The sequence below is a fragment of the Martes martes genome, assembly GCF_963455335.1.
Source record: "Martes martes genome assembly, chromosome: 13".
Taxonomy (NCBI): Eukaryota; Metazoa; Chordata; class Mammalia; order Carnivora; family Mustelidae; genus Martes; species Martes martes.
The window spans coordinates 83,827,172-83,843,983 of NC_137901.1; the positions used below are offsets into that span (position 1 = coordinate 83,827,172).

The following is a 16,812-nucleotide window of genomic DNA, read 5'->3' on the forward strand; positions in this document are numbered from 1 at the left end:
AGTTTTCTGTTAAGAGTATTAGTTTTCTGGACCTGTTTATTTCCTTGAAGGAAATAACTTTTTTCTAAAAGTTTTTTACTTTGAACGTGCCTCTGGAATTCCCTTTTCGGGTGGCAGAGGAAACTCAGAGGGAGGTTTGGGGTTCTCTTAGTAAAGACTAAAATGTAACCTAGAAAATAAATTGAGTATCATGGTTCCTAGGGCAGACTTGTCACAACTTGGGTTTAATCCTGTGTGCACCATTCAATCTGATTTTAGCTCAGATGACTGGCAGTTCTATCTGACTTATTTCGATTCTGTCTTTCGACTGATTGAAGAGGCCTGGACTCCTCCTGCTGAAGGTGAACAGTAAGTTGACTCCTTTCCTGAATTACAGTGGCACTTTTTAGCATGGTGTAGCAAAATGACCTCATTGGAAGCCTAATAGAATTCTTTTTTTGGTCTCAGTAGTGTATTCCTTTCAAAGTAAGATATTTCATTTTTTTATAATTACAAAATAAATGTGTTCATTGTAAGAAATCTTAAAACTAAGTGCAGAAATGTATGGTGTAGAAAGTGTTCCTAAATATCTTATCACCCCAGAAATAACATTTTTTCCCTACTTTTTTTGAGATATAATGGACTCAGAGATAATTTTTTTTTTAAAGTAAGTTCTACGCCCAGTGTGGGGCTTGAACTCATGACTTCTGAACCCAAGATCAAGTCACATGCCCTGCCAGCTGAGCCAGCCAGGTGCCCCCAGAGATAACTTTTTTTTTTTTTAAGATTTTATTTATTTATTTGACAGACAGAGATCACAAGTAGGCAGAGAAGGAGGCAGAGAGAGGAGGAAGCAGGCTCCCTGCTGAGCAGAGAGCACAAAGCGGGGCTTGATCCCAGGACCCTGGGATTATGACCCGAGCTGAAGGCAGAGACTTTAACCCACTGAGCCACCCAGGCGCCCCCAGAGATAACTCTTGATGGCAGTTTAGAGTCCTTTCTTCCAGATATATTTTGTCAACCTACTAATGTAATTATTCTCATTATTTAACATAAAAATGCAGTTATATTAGACATAATAGTTTGCAACTTGGTATTTTCCCCCTTAAAATATATCTTGGGCATCTTCCATATATGGTATATATAGATTTGTTTCATTCTTTTTAGTGACTTAAGAGAACTCCACTTTAGAGATGTAATTCATTTAACCTGTTCCCCATTGATGGACTGATGAACACTTGGATTGTTGCTGGTTTCCTTTTTTTTTTTTTTCTTTGCTATGCTAGACAAAAACACAGACACAAATGGGATCTTTTTAAAAAGTAAGGATTTAAGGTGGTGATGAACTGATGCTTACTTTGTAATAATTAACTGAGTGATCTCATTTTTCTCAGCCTTCATTTCTTCAAGCAATAAAGTAAAATTTACTTAGATTTTTAAAATCAGGCAATATTATATATATATATAAAGTTATCTGTTCTTTCTTTTTCTTTTTCTTTTTTTAAAAGGTTTTATTTATTTATTTGACAGAGAGGGAGAAGCAGGCTCCCCGCTGAGCGGAGAGCCCGATGTGGGGCTTGATCCCAGGACCCTGAGATCATGACCCGAGCCGAAGGCAGAGGCTTAACCCACTGAGCCACCCAGGCGCCCCTCCATTCTTATTTTAAAGAAAGAGGTAGAGGTAATTAGTCACAGTTCAGTAATCAGATGCCAGAAATGGAAGTAATCTTTTGCCATGTTAGTTGTCAGAATGTGCTCATAGTTCTCTTTTACTCCCTTACTATTTTATAATTATCAGAGTGGTTTTTATTTTTTAATTTGTTTCTTGAAGTCAGTTTGGCTTCACTTTTAAGTTTTAGGATGGACAGTAGAGGTACAAAATACCTTTTTTCATGTGTGTTTATACCTAGCTCTTTAGAAGGAGAAGTGCATTATTCTGCAGAAGAAGCTGTGAAGTTTATAGAAGATCGGATAACGGAAGAATCTAAAAGTTCCCGCCATCTCCGAGGACCACATCTTGCTAAACTTGAACTGATTAGACGTTTAAGACGTCAAGGTTTTAATGATGAGTACAAACTGGGTAAGAACCCTTAATATGATTTGGGAACTTTGGAGAAGATACAGGGATGCCGTCCATACCCAAGTGCAGTATTCATTCTCTGAGGTCTGTGATGATAAAGTCATGTTTGGGAAGCAAATATCTTCATAACCTGAAAATATTTACTCATGAATAGATTACTGTACCGTTATCTCTCAATCATGTCTTCAACTCGACATTAGCATCTCTTCCTTTTTCGCCAGCATCTTTATCAGGCATTCTTTTTGACTCAACATTAATGTCAAAATCAATTTCAAAGTATAATAGCCAGTTTTGTAAAAGTTTCAAGATTTCATGAAGTGGATGAAAGGTTTCTTGAAAATCTGCTTCAAGCACTCACAAAACCATTGATGAAAGAACATCTGGCAGAGTTAGAACAACTAACAGTTAAGAGAAAATTTATAAGGATAATGACAGGATAGGAGGAAAACATGATTCGGATAATAAAGCATGAAGAGAGGCCTTCAGGAAAGTTGTGGAACCCCTTAGATGTTTTTTTGAAAATGAAGGATGTCATATTATGCTAGTTCACAGTTTTGTTGGAAAATGGCACCCTTCCCTTCAGAAAGCGGTAATTCTTTGCTCATACTAAGAATTAGCTTATGGTTTAGTTATAATCTAAATTTTAAGAAAATAAACTTAATTTTTTAGTTTCATTTTTTTAAGATAAAACTCCAAAGAAACCCCCACCCCCACTTATTATTATGAAAATTTTGTTCTCATTAAAAGAGGCTGCTTTTTGGCACCAGTTGTCCTGAGATGATGAGCACTTCCAGTATCTAAAACCTATCTTAGATCATCTCTGTTCATTTTAATCATCTAATTAATGCTCTTTGCAGCTTATTCTTTTTTTTTTTTTTAAAGATTTTATTTATTTATTTGAGAGAGACAGTGAGAGAGAGCAAGAGAGGTGAGAAGGTCAGAGGGAGAAGCAGACTCCCCATGAAGCTGGGAGCCCGATGCGGGACTTGATCCTGGGACTCCGGGATCCTGACCTGAGCCAAAGACAGTTGCTTAACGAACTGAGCCACCCAGGCACCCTTTGCAGCTTATTCTAAAATTAACTGTGGGCTTCTCTCATTCCCTTCCTAGAGTTTTCACAACCAATTTTGAACTCAATGTTGACTTCTTTAGGTCTACTTCAGGAACCTTAGTGTCACAGAATTGCCAATGAAAATTTTTCGTTTGATCCTCAGCAAATGTTAACATAGATTCCATTGTTTCTTTCCAAAGTTCGATATAAAAGTATTTGGATCTGTGTTGGCACTTGCTGTGCCCATCTTCTGTCTTTCTCTTCCTTCTTTCCACCCTGCATAACAGAGATTTGTGTTTATCTAGTCACCACTGTTGTTGTTTTTGTTTTTTTTGAAGTAAGCTCTGCCTGCAACATGGGGCTTGAACTCACAACCCCAGGATCAAGATTCATATGCTGTATCGACTGAACCATTCAGGCGCCCCTCCACAATTTTTTTTTTTTAAGGATTTTATTTATTTATTTGAGAGAGAGCACGAGTGGGGTGAGGGGCAGAGGAAGAAGCACACTCCCCACTGAGCAGGGAGCCCAAGGTGGGGCTCAGTCCCAGGACCTTGGGATCATGACCTGAGCTGAAGGCAGACACTTAACCAACTGAGCCACATAGGCGCCCCCACAAAACTTTTTTTACACAGATCAGTAAGTAATTCTTAGTGTCTTGGATCAGAGTCCTTTGAGAATCTGATTAAAGCCATGGACTTCAGTTCTCAGAAATGTGGACAGAAACCAAGACCTAAAATCTTACAGAAACTCTGGTTTAATTTGAGAGCATTTTACTTTTTGTTTTTAATTTTTTGTTTTATAAATTTTTTATTTTTAATTGTGTTTTTAATTTGAGGAGAAATAAAAGGCACTGGTAGCTTCTGTAGATCCATTTTTAATTTTCCACAGTGAGTGATCTTGTTGGGAGTAACTGGCTTGAGACTCTTCCCATTTTCTCTTGTGTTGTGCATGTGAAACATTCCCTTTAGTTAACATTAAATACTTCCAAGAACTGTGGAAAGAAGCATGTTTGTTTGTTTGTATGTAAACTTCAATCTTTATTTAAATTTTCATGAAAACTTTTTAGGTATTTAAACTTTAATCAATGAAAAGTGTCACATTTCCTAAGTGTAGTAACAAGTAAACTAGTTGAGATTGTAAGATTCGACTCCTTTTTAAAATATTTGTTTAAGCAGGTAAGCCATCCTGCAGCCCTCATTGTCATTCTCATTCAAGTATTCAAGCAAAATTTTATTTTTTTTTAAGTTTTTATTTATTTGAGAGAGAGACAGAGCATGAGCTGGGGATGGGGCAGAGGGAGAAGCAGACTCTCCATTGATCAGGAGTCTGATGCAGGGCTTGATCCCAAGACCCTGAGATCATGACCTGGGTTGAAGGTGGATGCTTAACTGACTGAGTCACCCAGGTGCCCCATCAAGCAAAATTTGAATTTAATTGAAATAAATATTTTTGGGGGCGCCTGGGTGGCTTAGTGGGTTAAAGCCTCTGCCTTCGGCCCGGGTCATGATCCCAGGGTCCTGGGATCAAGCCCTGCGTCGGGCTGTCTGCTCAGTGAGGATCCTGTTTTCTCCACTCTCTCTGCCTGCCTCTCTGCCTACTTGTGATCTCCGTCTGTCAAATAAAAAAATAAAAATTTTAAATAAAAAAAAAGAAAAGATATTTTTCAAATCAGACCTCTTAAATTTGCAGAAGCAAATGTAGTGATTTCTTTTTTTTTCTCTCTCTCTTAGGTGATCCAGAAGAGTTAATGTTCCAGTATTTTAAAAGGTTTGGGGATAAACCTTGTTGTTTTACAGACCTCAAGGTGTTTGTTGACCTCCTACCTGCTACACAGTGTACAAAAGTAAGTACAGTTCAGAATTCTGTTGGGTACCTGTATTAATTGTAACTAGGTTAAATCTGTGTGTGAGTGGTGAACATGAGATGCCAAGGTAACTGCTAGCAAGCCAAGGACTCCAGGTGCTAACAGATTAGAGACGGTTTCTTGTTAAATTTAGCCATGAAGAGAGTAAGCCTCTGATGGATAATTGGATTGTCTTTTTGTTTTATGGTGTGTTTTTGTTTTGTTTTGCTTTAAGATAAGTATAGATGTACATGTAATTGTAAGAGAAATAATACAGAGTTCTGTATAGCCCATTCCCATTTTGCCCCACTGGTAACATCTTGCCTAACTGTAGAATAATGTCATAATTAGGAAATTGACATTGATACGATTCACTGACCTTGTGGAGATTTCAGCAGTTTTACATCTGGGTGTGTACGTGTGGTATGTTACATGTGTATTTAGTGCAGCGTATTGCACATGGACTCAGTGACCCCCACCAGCATCAAGATACAGAACAGTTGCAGCACCAGGATCCCGCGCTGCCACTTTTTACCCACAGCCATCTCCCTGCACTTTCCCCTTTCCCTCTCTCTCTGTCCCCTGGCAATCACTAATATGGTTTCTATTTCTGTAATTCTGTCATTTTAAGAATGTTATATAATAGAGACATAGTATGTGTAACTTTCTGAGATTGACTTTTTTCCTCCCTCGGCATAATTCTCTGGAGTTTCATCCATGTTAATGTTCCAATAGTTCATTCTTTTGTATTGCTGAATAGTATTCTGTCGTATGGTGTGCTACCATTTCTTTATAAACTGTTGAAGGACATCTAGTTTCCTGTTTTTGGCTGTTACAAAGAGAGCTGCTGTGGACATTTGTGTGTGAGTCTTTTTGTGTGAACTTGTGTCTTCATTTCTATGAAAAAAATACCCAGCAGTGTAATGATAGCTGCATGTTTAGTTTAGTTTAGTTTTTTTTTTTTTAAGAAATGGCCAAACCTTTTCACAGTTGCCATTCCATTTTAAATTCCAAATAGCAGTAAATGAGTGATCTAGTTTCTCTGCATCTTCATCAGGATTTAGTGTTGTCACTGTTTTTTATTTTAGCCATTCTGGCAGGTACATAGTGATATTTTATAGTGGTTTTAATGTGTATTTCCCTCTTGGTTAATGGTGTTGAACGTCTTCTCATGTGCTTATTTTCCAGCTTTATATTCTCAGTGAAATATGTGTTTCTGTCTTTTGCTCCCTTCATAGTTTGTTTTTGTTTCTTTACTGTTGAGTTTTGAGAATTTAGATATTCTAGATACAACTCCTTTGTCAGATATGTGGGTTCACATATTTTCTCCCAGTCTGTGCTTGTCTTTTCATCCTTTAATAGGATCCTTTGCAGAGCAAGGTTTTACATTTTGTTGCACTTACTTTGGAATAATTTTAGATTTATAGAAAAGTGACAAAAGATAGTACAGAAACTTATATTATACTCTTAACCCTTGCTTGTTAATATCTTAAATTACCATGGTACATTTGTCAAAACAAGACACTGGTACACTATTATTAACTAACCCCTAGATTTTATTTAGATTTTCCCAGTTTTCCCATTAATGTCCTTTTTCTGTTCTGTGATCTAATCCAGTGTACCACATTGTAGTTAGTTGTCGTATATTAGGAGTTTTTGCTGTGAATGAACCAATGTAAATTTCTTACATAATGAAATGGGGAAGCTTATCTTTAGACTCCTCATCCACAGCAACATGTACTGGGTCAGATTGCTCACCCACTGCTGGGAACTTCATACCCTGTTCTACAGTATGTTTTTAGTGTTTAGTCCAGAGCGTCCCTGGTAGTGGGCAGGTGGAGTACTCTACCAGTTGGAAGAACAGTGTATGTGGGGTAGGATAGAGCGCCATGTAAAGAAACAGTGGTGTGTATAAAAGAAAGTCCGCGACTTGATCAGTTTTACTCATAAATACCTCTGCAATTAGTTAAAGTTGAAGTGAAGCAGGGTTGCCACCACCTGTTAGTCCAGAGTGCCTTCTGTTGCCCCCATAGTGGAGGTTACTGGAGTATTTGTTTGGTGGTTTTATGTTCAGTCCACCGGGTTTGATACTTGGCAGTCTTGAGGGTGATGTATCTAGGGCAGATGGAGCAGTGCTTTCCCAAACTGGTAAGTAGCCAGTGATCTCTAGGTTGTGAAACGACTGTCACCATTCACTTTGGTTTAGTAAAACTGTTCTTGGAGTGCTGTGTTTACAGGGCTCAGGTCAAGCTTTAGAAGTTTCCAGATTAATTGTAGGATATCCAGAAAAGGAGTTCTGGGTTGTAGGAGGACTTGAAAGCATAGGAGAGAAAAATGGAAGAGAGGTTTGGTCTGGTGAGGACACAGTCCTTCCTTTCTCATAATTGAAAAGCTCCCGTACAAAAAGGGAATGAGAATTGGGATCCGCAGGAAGTTGTTACAGGGAATTCAGAATTTGGCCAGTGGAAAAAAGGTCTTTCTAGTAGTTAGATTCTCTAAAAATACAGTGTGTGAGTTTCATGTTACTAGAGCGATTTAAGCAGTGTGGAAGAGATTTTTTCAGTTAGTATTTGTTGAAGATATTATGTACTAAGTGCTAAGATTTGGAACAATTGATCATGTCTTCTGTTGCTTCCTATCTTAGAAGTTGAAGCATCAACTAATGAGGCTGCATTAAAGGGACACTTAATTGCCTTCAGCTGAGATTCATAAGGGTTTGCTAATGTGTATCTAGTATAAGCAACTCTACTGTATTAGTATGTTTGAAACTCTTAGGTCATCCCATGTGACCTCATAGAGTAAATAATCTATTGAGATGAACCCTCTAGAAATGCTGGCATACTAGCAGTGATGCGTAGTCCTTGTTCTGTGAAACAAAGGATTTAAAGCTGTTGGAATGAGTTTTGTAGTCCCACATAAATTTTCATTGAGGGGGTAATTTTGCTGCCACAACTTTTTAAATGTAGGATGACTTCAGTAGCTAAAAATTCTGCCTCTCAGCAGTGTGTTTGTCAGAGGATTGCAAACCATTTAAGTAAATTTCGAGCTGAGAGCTATAGTCCCAATCTTTTAAACTGGGATGAGCCCCTACAGGTAGGCCACTGAATCCAATTATCCTGAAGTGGCTCACCCAGAGTGATGTTTTTATCATTTGATTTTCTTTGCCTTGGGGTTTTAAACTAAACAAATGATTACAGTTTTTAAAGAAGCTTTTTGCATAGCAGTTAAATGGTACAGACTAGAATAAAGAATGAATGCATTGTTTCATGACAAAACCTGTCTGGAAGATTCTTTAGCATTCCTTGAAGAAGGCATTAATGATAAGCATCACTAATATATGGAGTAGCTTACAAGAATGGAACAGCTGACAGTAGAAGCTATATAGGCATTTAATCAAAAATACAAAAACCGGGGCTGTTGCATATGATTATCTGATCATAATTAAAATTCATACATTTGGAGACAAATTGAAGCAACATTGGTACAGATGTGAGACTGCATGAGTGGGGTTTTCTTTTTTAATTTTTATTTTTATGAAAAAATTACATGGATAAAGTTGAAAAAGCCAAATAGTACTATAAGGCTTCTATTGAAAGACAGTAGCAGCTCTGCCACCTTCACCCTGCTTCTGGCTCTCTACAGGCAGATCGCTTTCAGCTCCTACCTGTGTCTTCTGTGATTTACCTCAGTATTTCTAAATTACAGATTTGTAAAACTTTGTTTATTTTTACAGTTACAGTCTTCCTCTGTTGGAGCCCTTTCGTGGAAGGATGATCATCTCACTTACCACATCCCACTTCTCTCCTTACGTGCTCGTCCCTCAATTTAGTGTTTATTCAGAATTTATATTGTTACGAAATTTTATGTATTTTATGGAGATTACCTTTCTTACACAGCTTACTTTCTCAGAATTAATCTTTTTTTTTTGACTGACCCCAATCTGACAGAACCATGAAAGTATAAAACTGTTCTTCAGTTTGTCTAAAACATGAGGTGATCATCCGTTTCGTTTCTATTGCAAACCTTTTCTGTCCTCCCGCCCCTTACCCTCACCTCAGAAAATACGTTTTTTTAAAAGATTTTATTTATTTATTTAAGAGAGAGAGAGCTGAGGGAGAGGGAGAAGCAGACACCCCACTGAGCAGGGAGTCCGACGTGGGGCTTGATCCCAGGACCCTGGGATCATGACCTGACCCAAAGGCAGACACTTAACCACTGAGCCACCCAGGCTCTCCTAAAATCATTTTATTTTTTAATTTTTTTTTTTAAGATTTCATTTATTTATTTGACAGACAGAGATCACAAGGAGGCAGAGAGGCAAGCAGAGAGAGAGGAGGAAGCAGGCTCCCTGCTGAGCAGAGAGCCCGATGTGGGGTGTGATCCCAGGACCCTGGGATCATGACCTGAGCGAAGGCAGAGGCTTTAACCCACTGAGCCACCCAGGTGCCCCTCCTAAAATCATTTTAATGCAAGATGTTAGCATCGGGAGAAACTGGATGAGAAGGGTACCTGGGATCTCTCTGGATTATTTCTTAAAACTGCATGTGAATCTGTATCTGAAAATAAAACTTTAATTAAAAAGCAACTTAAGGCCACTGACATGACATAACAACTATTCCTCTCAACGTGTAATATTTTCTGTAAGAATTCACTTGTATATCAGTTGTAATTGTAGGTTTGTTTTTGGTAATCTGCTCTTTTTATAGCCTTCCTAATCAAGCTTTTCATTGCCATATCATTGTATTATGTTGTGTGGAATAATTTATGAAACATTTTCACAGTTCTTTTAATCTGTTAGTATAGTACCCGGTATTGAGAGATGACTTGTGGCCAGCAGTGAATGGGAATGCCATTTTCGTTGGCCTTTTATCAGCATTGTGTGCTGTTAGAAATTTTTTTGTTTTAGTAAGTTTGTTAGATAGAAAATGCCTTTTTCTAGATCACTTCAGCATTTGTTAATTACGGCCTGCCAAAGATGAGTTCTGTTTTGAGACTGGTGCTTTTTTTCTACGTTGCAGTTTATTAATCAGTTACTTGGAGTTGTTCCTTTGTCGACACCAACCGAGGAGAAGCTGGCGCTGCCTGCGGACATCAGAGCTCTGCAGCAGCACCTGTGTGTCGTGCAGCTGACGAGGCTGCTCGGCTTGTACCACACTATGGATAAAAACCAGAAGCTGAGTGTGGTCAGAGAACTGATGCTAAGGTATCAGCACGGACTAGAATTTGGTGAGCATTCTTTCAAAATGTGTAGTAGTTGCCTCCTTTGTTAAGTTTTAGTCTGTTGGTTTTTGTTTTTGTTTTTTATCACTTAGAGCACCTTGTTTTAATGAGTTTGGCAAGGAGCTTATTCTGCCAGATGGGAAGACTGTTCACATATAAAGCCTTTCTTAAGTTTGGAGTTTTGAATAATGATAGTTGTCCAGATTCTTCTTGATTGAGCTAACTCTGTCACACTGGGGCTCATATGAATTACATGGAGCTTATGATTAATTGTGATATTTTCCTTATAGGCCTTAGTATTTTTAATATATAGACTGAAATTGAACAAAGTGAATGTCGTAGATTATGAGGTAAATGTTTAGTTCAGAAGTAGATGATCTTTTGCTAGATATATGTGCTAAAGTGTAAATTATGTGACCAGATGATGTCAGTGTTTCTCTAACTGTAATCTGAATCATTAGGTGAAGTACTGAGTGTACCATTACTTTAGTTGTACATGGCCCTTGGCTTCTGTTCTTCTCTTTACCTGAAACCTCCTTCCAAATCTTGCTGCTCTCCCTTTGGGGCCATTGCAGGTACCACCTTTGTTCTGGAACTCTTCCTTCTGCTCCAGCTGAGTGTGGCTTTACCTTCTTTTGAATCCTTTGATTCATGGCTTACATTTTTCTTCTGGTATTTATACGCCTCTTACTACTATCATTTCCTCTTTTTTATCTTCTCCCTCCTGTCACTTTCCTGCTTAAAAAAACTCCTTTGGGGCAGTGATAGTTGAACAAATGTTAAAATACAAATATGGGATTTTTTCCCTACAGGGAAATCCTGTTTGAAAACCGAATTGCAGTTTTCAGACTATTACTGTCTCCTTGCTGTCCATGTGCTTATTGATATATGGAGAGAAACAGGTAAGGAAGAGTGATTTCAGTTTGACTTTATGCTTTGCTTTTATTGATTATAAATCCTGAGACTAATTATATAATCCAAGAATTTGATTTATGCTTTTAGGTTTTTCCTCCTTGCCCTTCTCCAGGGTACTTCTAGAAGAACCCATCTCCAGATAATCCCCCTCTCTGTAATCCAGATAATCTTAAATCAGTGCACATCTGTTTTGTTTTTATTTTTTAAATTTTATTGAATTGAAGTATAGTTGATACATATTACATTAATTTCAAGTATACAACATAGTGATTCGGCAGTTCTGCACATCATGCCCTGCTCACCACAAATGTAGCCAGCATCTGTTGCCATGTACCGCTATTGCAGTACCAGTGACTGTATTTCCCACGCTGTGCCTTTCATCCCTGTGACTTACTCATTCCATGACTGGAAGCTTATACCTCCCACTCCTTTTTTTTCCCACTCTCCATCCCTCCTGACAACCATCAGTTCTTTATTTATAGGTCTGTGTCTGCTTTTTTGTTTGTTTGTTCATTTTATTTCTTAGATTACACATATAAGTGAAATCCTATGGTATTCATTTTTCTCTTTCTAGCTTATTTCACTAGCATAATACCCTCTAGGTCCATCCATGTGGCAAATGGCAAAATATTCTTTTTTATGGCTGAATAATATTCATGTGTGTGTGTGTTTGAGTGTGTGTGTACACACCACATCTTCTTTATCCATTCGTCTATTGATGGACACTTGGTTTGCTTCCGAATCCTGGCTATTGTAAATAATGCTGCGTATGTATATCTTTTTTGAGTTAGTATTTTCATTTTCTTTTGGTAAATACCCAGAAGTGGAATTACCGAATCATACGATATTCCTGGTTTTAATTTTTTTTTGAGGAACCTCCATACTGTTTTCCACAGTGGCTGTATCAATTTACATTCCCACCAGCAGTGCATGAGGGATCCTTTCTCTCCACATCCTTGTCAGCACATGATATTTCTTGTTTTCTGTTATGTTTTTAAACATTTCTGAAAAGTGAATAATGACTGAACTACCTATTACAAAGTTGCCACAATTAAAATAAGAGAAACTGATTCAGAGAGAGATGTATAGGTCCATGAAATGGAATAGCCCTTTTTATTCACTTAAAAAAATATTTAGGAGAATGTACTCTTTTTGGAATGTAATTCTGATTAACTTGTTTAGGACAGAAATACAATATATGCTGAAGGAAGCATCATATATCCTTGAGCAAGAAAAGGATGATTCAGCAAATGATATTGAGATTCCTTTAGGTCTCACTCCTGACATTTTCTTTTATTAGCAGTTTTTTTGGAAAAAAATTTAGGTACTTACTGCATATTATTCACGAGAATAAATTGCACAAGAAACAAAGGGCTGGGGAGACAGTACTGTGTGTGGTGGACACAAGCCCTGCTCTCGGGGGTCGTTTCATGGAGCACTTGATTTTCATACCGTCACCCTCGGGGTGAAAACCCTTCAGAGGTGCCCTGTTTTCCTGAGGGTAAAGGTCACCCTCTTTAGGATAGTTTATAGTGCTCTGTATAACCAGGCCTCTGCCAGTATCTCTAAATTCTTAGGTACTTACAGCCTAAATCTGCTGGTTTTTTGCTAGTATTAGTGAACGTCATGTGCCTCTCTTTGAAGTAACTTCCTTCCTTCCTTCATCTAACTTTTACCTCTGACGAGCCTATCTTGATTTCACACACACCCCCGCCATTGCAGAGTTTATGCCCCTTCTGAACTTTTATAGGACGTTGTGTGTATCCCTGTGCTAGTACTTGTTATACTGTATTGTACTGGAGATGGGGGTGAAATCCTTTTTATCAGAGTCTTTTGTCATCTGAGCCCCAGAATCGTGAGTTTGCATAGAGCTGTAAAACATCCATGAATGAACTGACCTCTTAGTAATTTGATCCCTACTCAGATACCCTTCCCCACTTATTCTAGCATCCATTCTTGCTCATAAGTGACTATATGGCTTTGCTAATCCCTTGGTTTTTTTAGCAACATGCCCAGTATAGCAATAGCAGCTAACATTTGTTGATCAGCAGGCCCTTGAAAGTGCTTTACATGAATTAAGTAATTTAAACCTCATAATATAGTTAAGATTGGTGCCTTTTTATAGATGAAGGAAAGACAGGGCAGAGAAAGAAGTTAAGCAAATTTTCCATAACCATACAGTGCAGATACATTGAAAAATTGCCAATATTATAAAGATGCAGGGTTTCTTGCAGTCAGTGAAAGTGAGGTTGAAGTGCTCTAATTAGAGGCATAGTCGTTGTCCAGGGTGGATCTGACAGATATTAGAAATCTGTAGAAATTCGGTATGAATGTTGGAAGACTCTGATTTGAATGTGAAAGATTAAGAAGAGCACTTTTAAAATTTCTTTTAAGATTTTACTTATTTATTTGACAGAGAGAGATACAGATTGAGAGGGAGCACAAGCAGGGGGAGTGGGAGAGGGTGAAGCAGGCTTCCCGCTGAGCAGGGAACCTGATGCTGGGCTCGATCCCAGGACCCTGGGATCATGACCTGAGCCAAAGAAGGCAGACACTTAACAATTGTGCCACCCAGGTGCCCCTAAGAAGAGCACTTTAAGAAGTTGATGATGCTCTCAGATATTTTGCAAAGACATTTGCTTATGATTCTGCAAAAGTAAAATGGGGAGTTAAGGGTATCTTTTTTTCCCCTCCAGTTTTTTTTTTTTTTTAAGTATTTTTTTTTAAGACTTTATTTATTTATTTGACAGAGAGAAATCAGAAGTAGGCAGAGAGGCAGGCAGAGAGAAAGGAGGAAGCAGGCTTCTTTTGAGCGGAGAGCCCAATGTGGGGCTCAATCCCAAGACCCTGAGATCATGACCTGAGCTGAAGACAGAGACTTAAACCACTGAGCCACCCAGGCGCCCCTCCCCTCCAGTTTTATTGAAGAAATGTGATTGACATATTACATTGTATTAGCTTAAGATTGTATAGCTAAAGATGTATAACATAATGATTTGATATATGTATATCATGAAATGATTACCACCATAAGTTTAGTTAACATCTGTCACCCCATAGTTAGATTTTTTTCTTGTGATTAGAAATATTAAGATCTACTCTGCTAGCAGCTTTTGAGTATACAGTACAGTATCATTAACTGTAGTCCATACTATACATTAATATATCTCTAGAACTTATATCATTTTGTTATATTACAACATTTAGTTAGAAAAATTTTTCCGAAAAAGCCTCATCAGTTCTTCATGCTCTTTTCTTTTTTTGCTTGATGCTCTTTTGATTTGGTGAAGAATTTGCATAGAGTTGTACTTATAGCCTAAATTTTGCTAAATAAAATAATAAATATCCTTGTAATGGTTTAATAGTTGAGAAAAATATATAAATTATACTTTTTTAATGTTTATTTTGAAATTTTGTTTCCATTTTAAGGAGATCTTTTTTTCAATACTAGTTATCTTTGAGTAACTAGGATTTTTTTCTTTTTTAAGATTTTTGTTTATTTGAGAGGGGGAGCATGAGCTGGGGGAGGAGCAGAGGGAGAAGCACACTCCCCTCAGAGCAGGGAGCCTGCCACAGGGCTAGATCCCAGAACCCTGAGATCATGACCCAAGCCAAAGGCAGACCCTTACCTGACTGAACCACCCAGGCAGCCGATTCTTTTCTTTTCTTTTCTTTTTTAAGATTTATTTATTTACTTTAGAGAGAGAGTGAGGGAGAGCAAGTGTGCACACCAGTTGAGGGAGGGAAAACTCAGGGCAACTCCTGCTGAGCACAGAACCTGCCGGGGGCTCAATCCCAGCACCCAAGCTGAAGCCAGGAGTTGGTCCCCTAACTGACTGAGCCACCCAGGCACCCTGAGTAACTAGGACTTCTTAGAATTATTTATTCCCTTTAATTGTCCAGCTCTTTACTCACCTCTGAGCCCCTTGAGGCCAGGAACCACCCATGACCTTTATCCTCCGGTCCTATATCTAGTGTTGCTTCAGAGTTTAAGTCAGTAAGTGTTGAATTCAATAAAATTATGATTGTGAAGACTAGGTAGCAACATGGGAAAACACTTCAAAGAGCAGAACACAAAATTAGATGATGTCATGACTGCTACTGTGTAAAAGTAATTCTGATTCAAAGACAATACATTAAAGTCATAATGGTAGTTAGCATAGATTATAGGTATGCATAGTTTGGGTAGGATTATGGATATTTATCTAAAACCCCAATTTTTTATTATATCTCATTTCTTGTAGAAAAAAGCATGTAATTCGAAAAGCTCAAGGCATGGAGCTTTTGCCTTAAGAGTTTTAAGTTTTAGTTTAAGTTTTCTCTGACTATAAAAATAACTTATAAAAGTGTTGGGAACCAGTTTATTTTAATCTTACTTTCCCAGCTTCCAAAACACATTCTAAAAGCTGGCATATTTCCTTCTCTTTTTTTTTGTGCATGTCTTATAGACTAAAGATCACTTCTTCATACTAATTTGAATTCTGTGTGTTTTACTGAACGGTTACTGTTTAAGTATTTTCCCTCATTACTAAAAACTCATTAATATCAAATGGCTGCATAATGTGGGCTTTATTATAATTTACTTACTCATTCCCCCATTATTAGTACAATGAATATTTTTGTATATAAATCTTTATCTCCATTTCATATTATTTCCTTAGGTTCATGAAAGAGAAGTTACTTAATCTTTAAGACTATTGATGTATGTAACCTTTTGAATTTTGGTAGGCCAAAAATAAGTGTGTTATATTAATTTGATTATTAGTGAACAGCTTTTTTCAAGTATTATTTGACATCTGAATAGTAGAGTTACATATGGAAGAAAAATGTTGCCTAGAGAGAATATCTTCCTGGGGTCTGGTAAAGAAAATCCTGTATTGGGAAGGTTGGTGGACTCAGATTCTCCTTCAAGGTCCATCTCTTCAGAATCTAGGATTCTCAGAGATTCTGTAACTTCCTTCCTAAACCTCACAACTTAAAGTTTGCATCACTTTTGCAGATGCATGTTTAAGAACTGAGGTAACTGTTGAGAAACTGTCTATTCTGGGAAATTGCCTGTTTTGCTTACAGGTGTATATCTAAAATTTGTTCTTTGACACCTAAACTCATTCTTCAAATAGTTAAGGGAGGCGATAATATCAGCAAGTTTTTGTCTTTTGTTTATGAGAAATCTCCATCTGCTGCTAAGTACTGTGGATAATACTGTTACATTTTGGTTCTAGGTGACGAGACTGCTGTGTGGCAGGCCCTGACTTTGCTGGAAGAGGGATTAACCCACAGCCCTTCCAATGCTCAATTCAAATTGCTGCTTGTTCGAATCTACTGTGTGCTGGGGGCATTTGAACCAGTGGTGGATCTGTACTCCAGCCTTGATGCTAAGCATATCCAGCATGACACCATTGGGTTGGTAGTATATACTCTGAATACTGAGCAGCCAGCTACATCAGGGTGGGGTCCTTACACATGGAGCTCAAGCTTTTCAGTTTCTGTTATTAAGCTTTTTAGATTAAGTAATCCCCCATGATGACCCATTGCAAAGCAGAAAGATTTTTATATCTTCCAGCATTTAATGGTAATTTTTAAATTTGCACAGTTTTGAAAAGGTAAGAGTTTTCCCCAGAGGTAGCAAACAGCTATATACTTGGAACATATTATCGTGAAGTCTTTATTTCTGCTTTGCAGTTGAGATTAATACATGTTCTTTATTTGTTGACCTTAGAG

The 16,812-nt window shown here is 37.8% G+C and overlaps 1 protein-coding gene across 1 annotated transcript in view; it reads left to right on the plus strand.

Annotated features, from left to right (window-relative positions):
• Positions 1-16,812, plus strand: part of NAA25 (N-alpha-acetyltransferase 25, NatB auxiliary subunit) — a 68,551-nt gene that overhangs the window by 26,748 nt on the left and 24,991 nt on the right. Inside the window, exons 9-14 of the mRNA XM_080820905.1 lie at positions 259-348; positions 1,890-2,059; positions 4,844-4,956; positions 9,975-10,182; positions 10,989-11,078; positions 16,314-16,494. Of these exons, the coding sequence (XP_080677031.1) occupies positions 259-348; positions 1,890-2,059; positions 4,844-4,956; positions 9,975-10,182; positions 10,989-11,078; positions 16,314-16,494 (852 nt within the window). The remainder of the gene's footprint in view (positions 1-258; positions 349-1,889; positions 2,060-4,843; positions 4,957-9,974; positions 10,183-10,988; positions 11,079-16,313; positions 16,495-16,812) is intronic.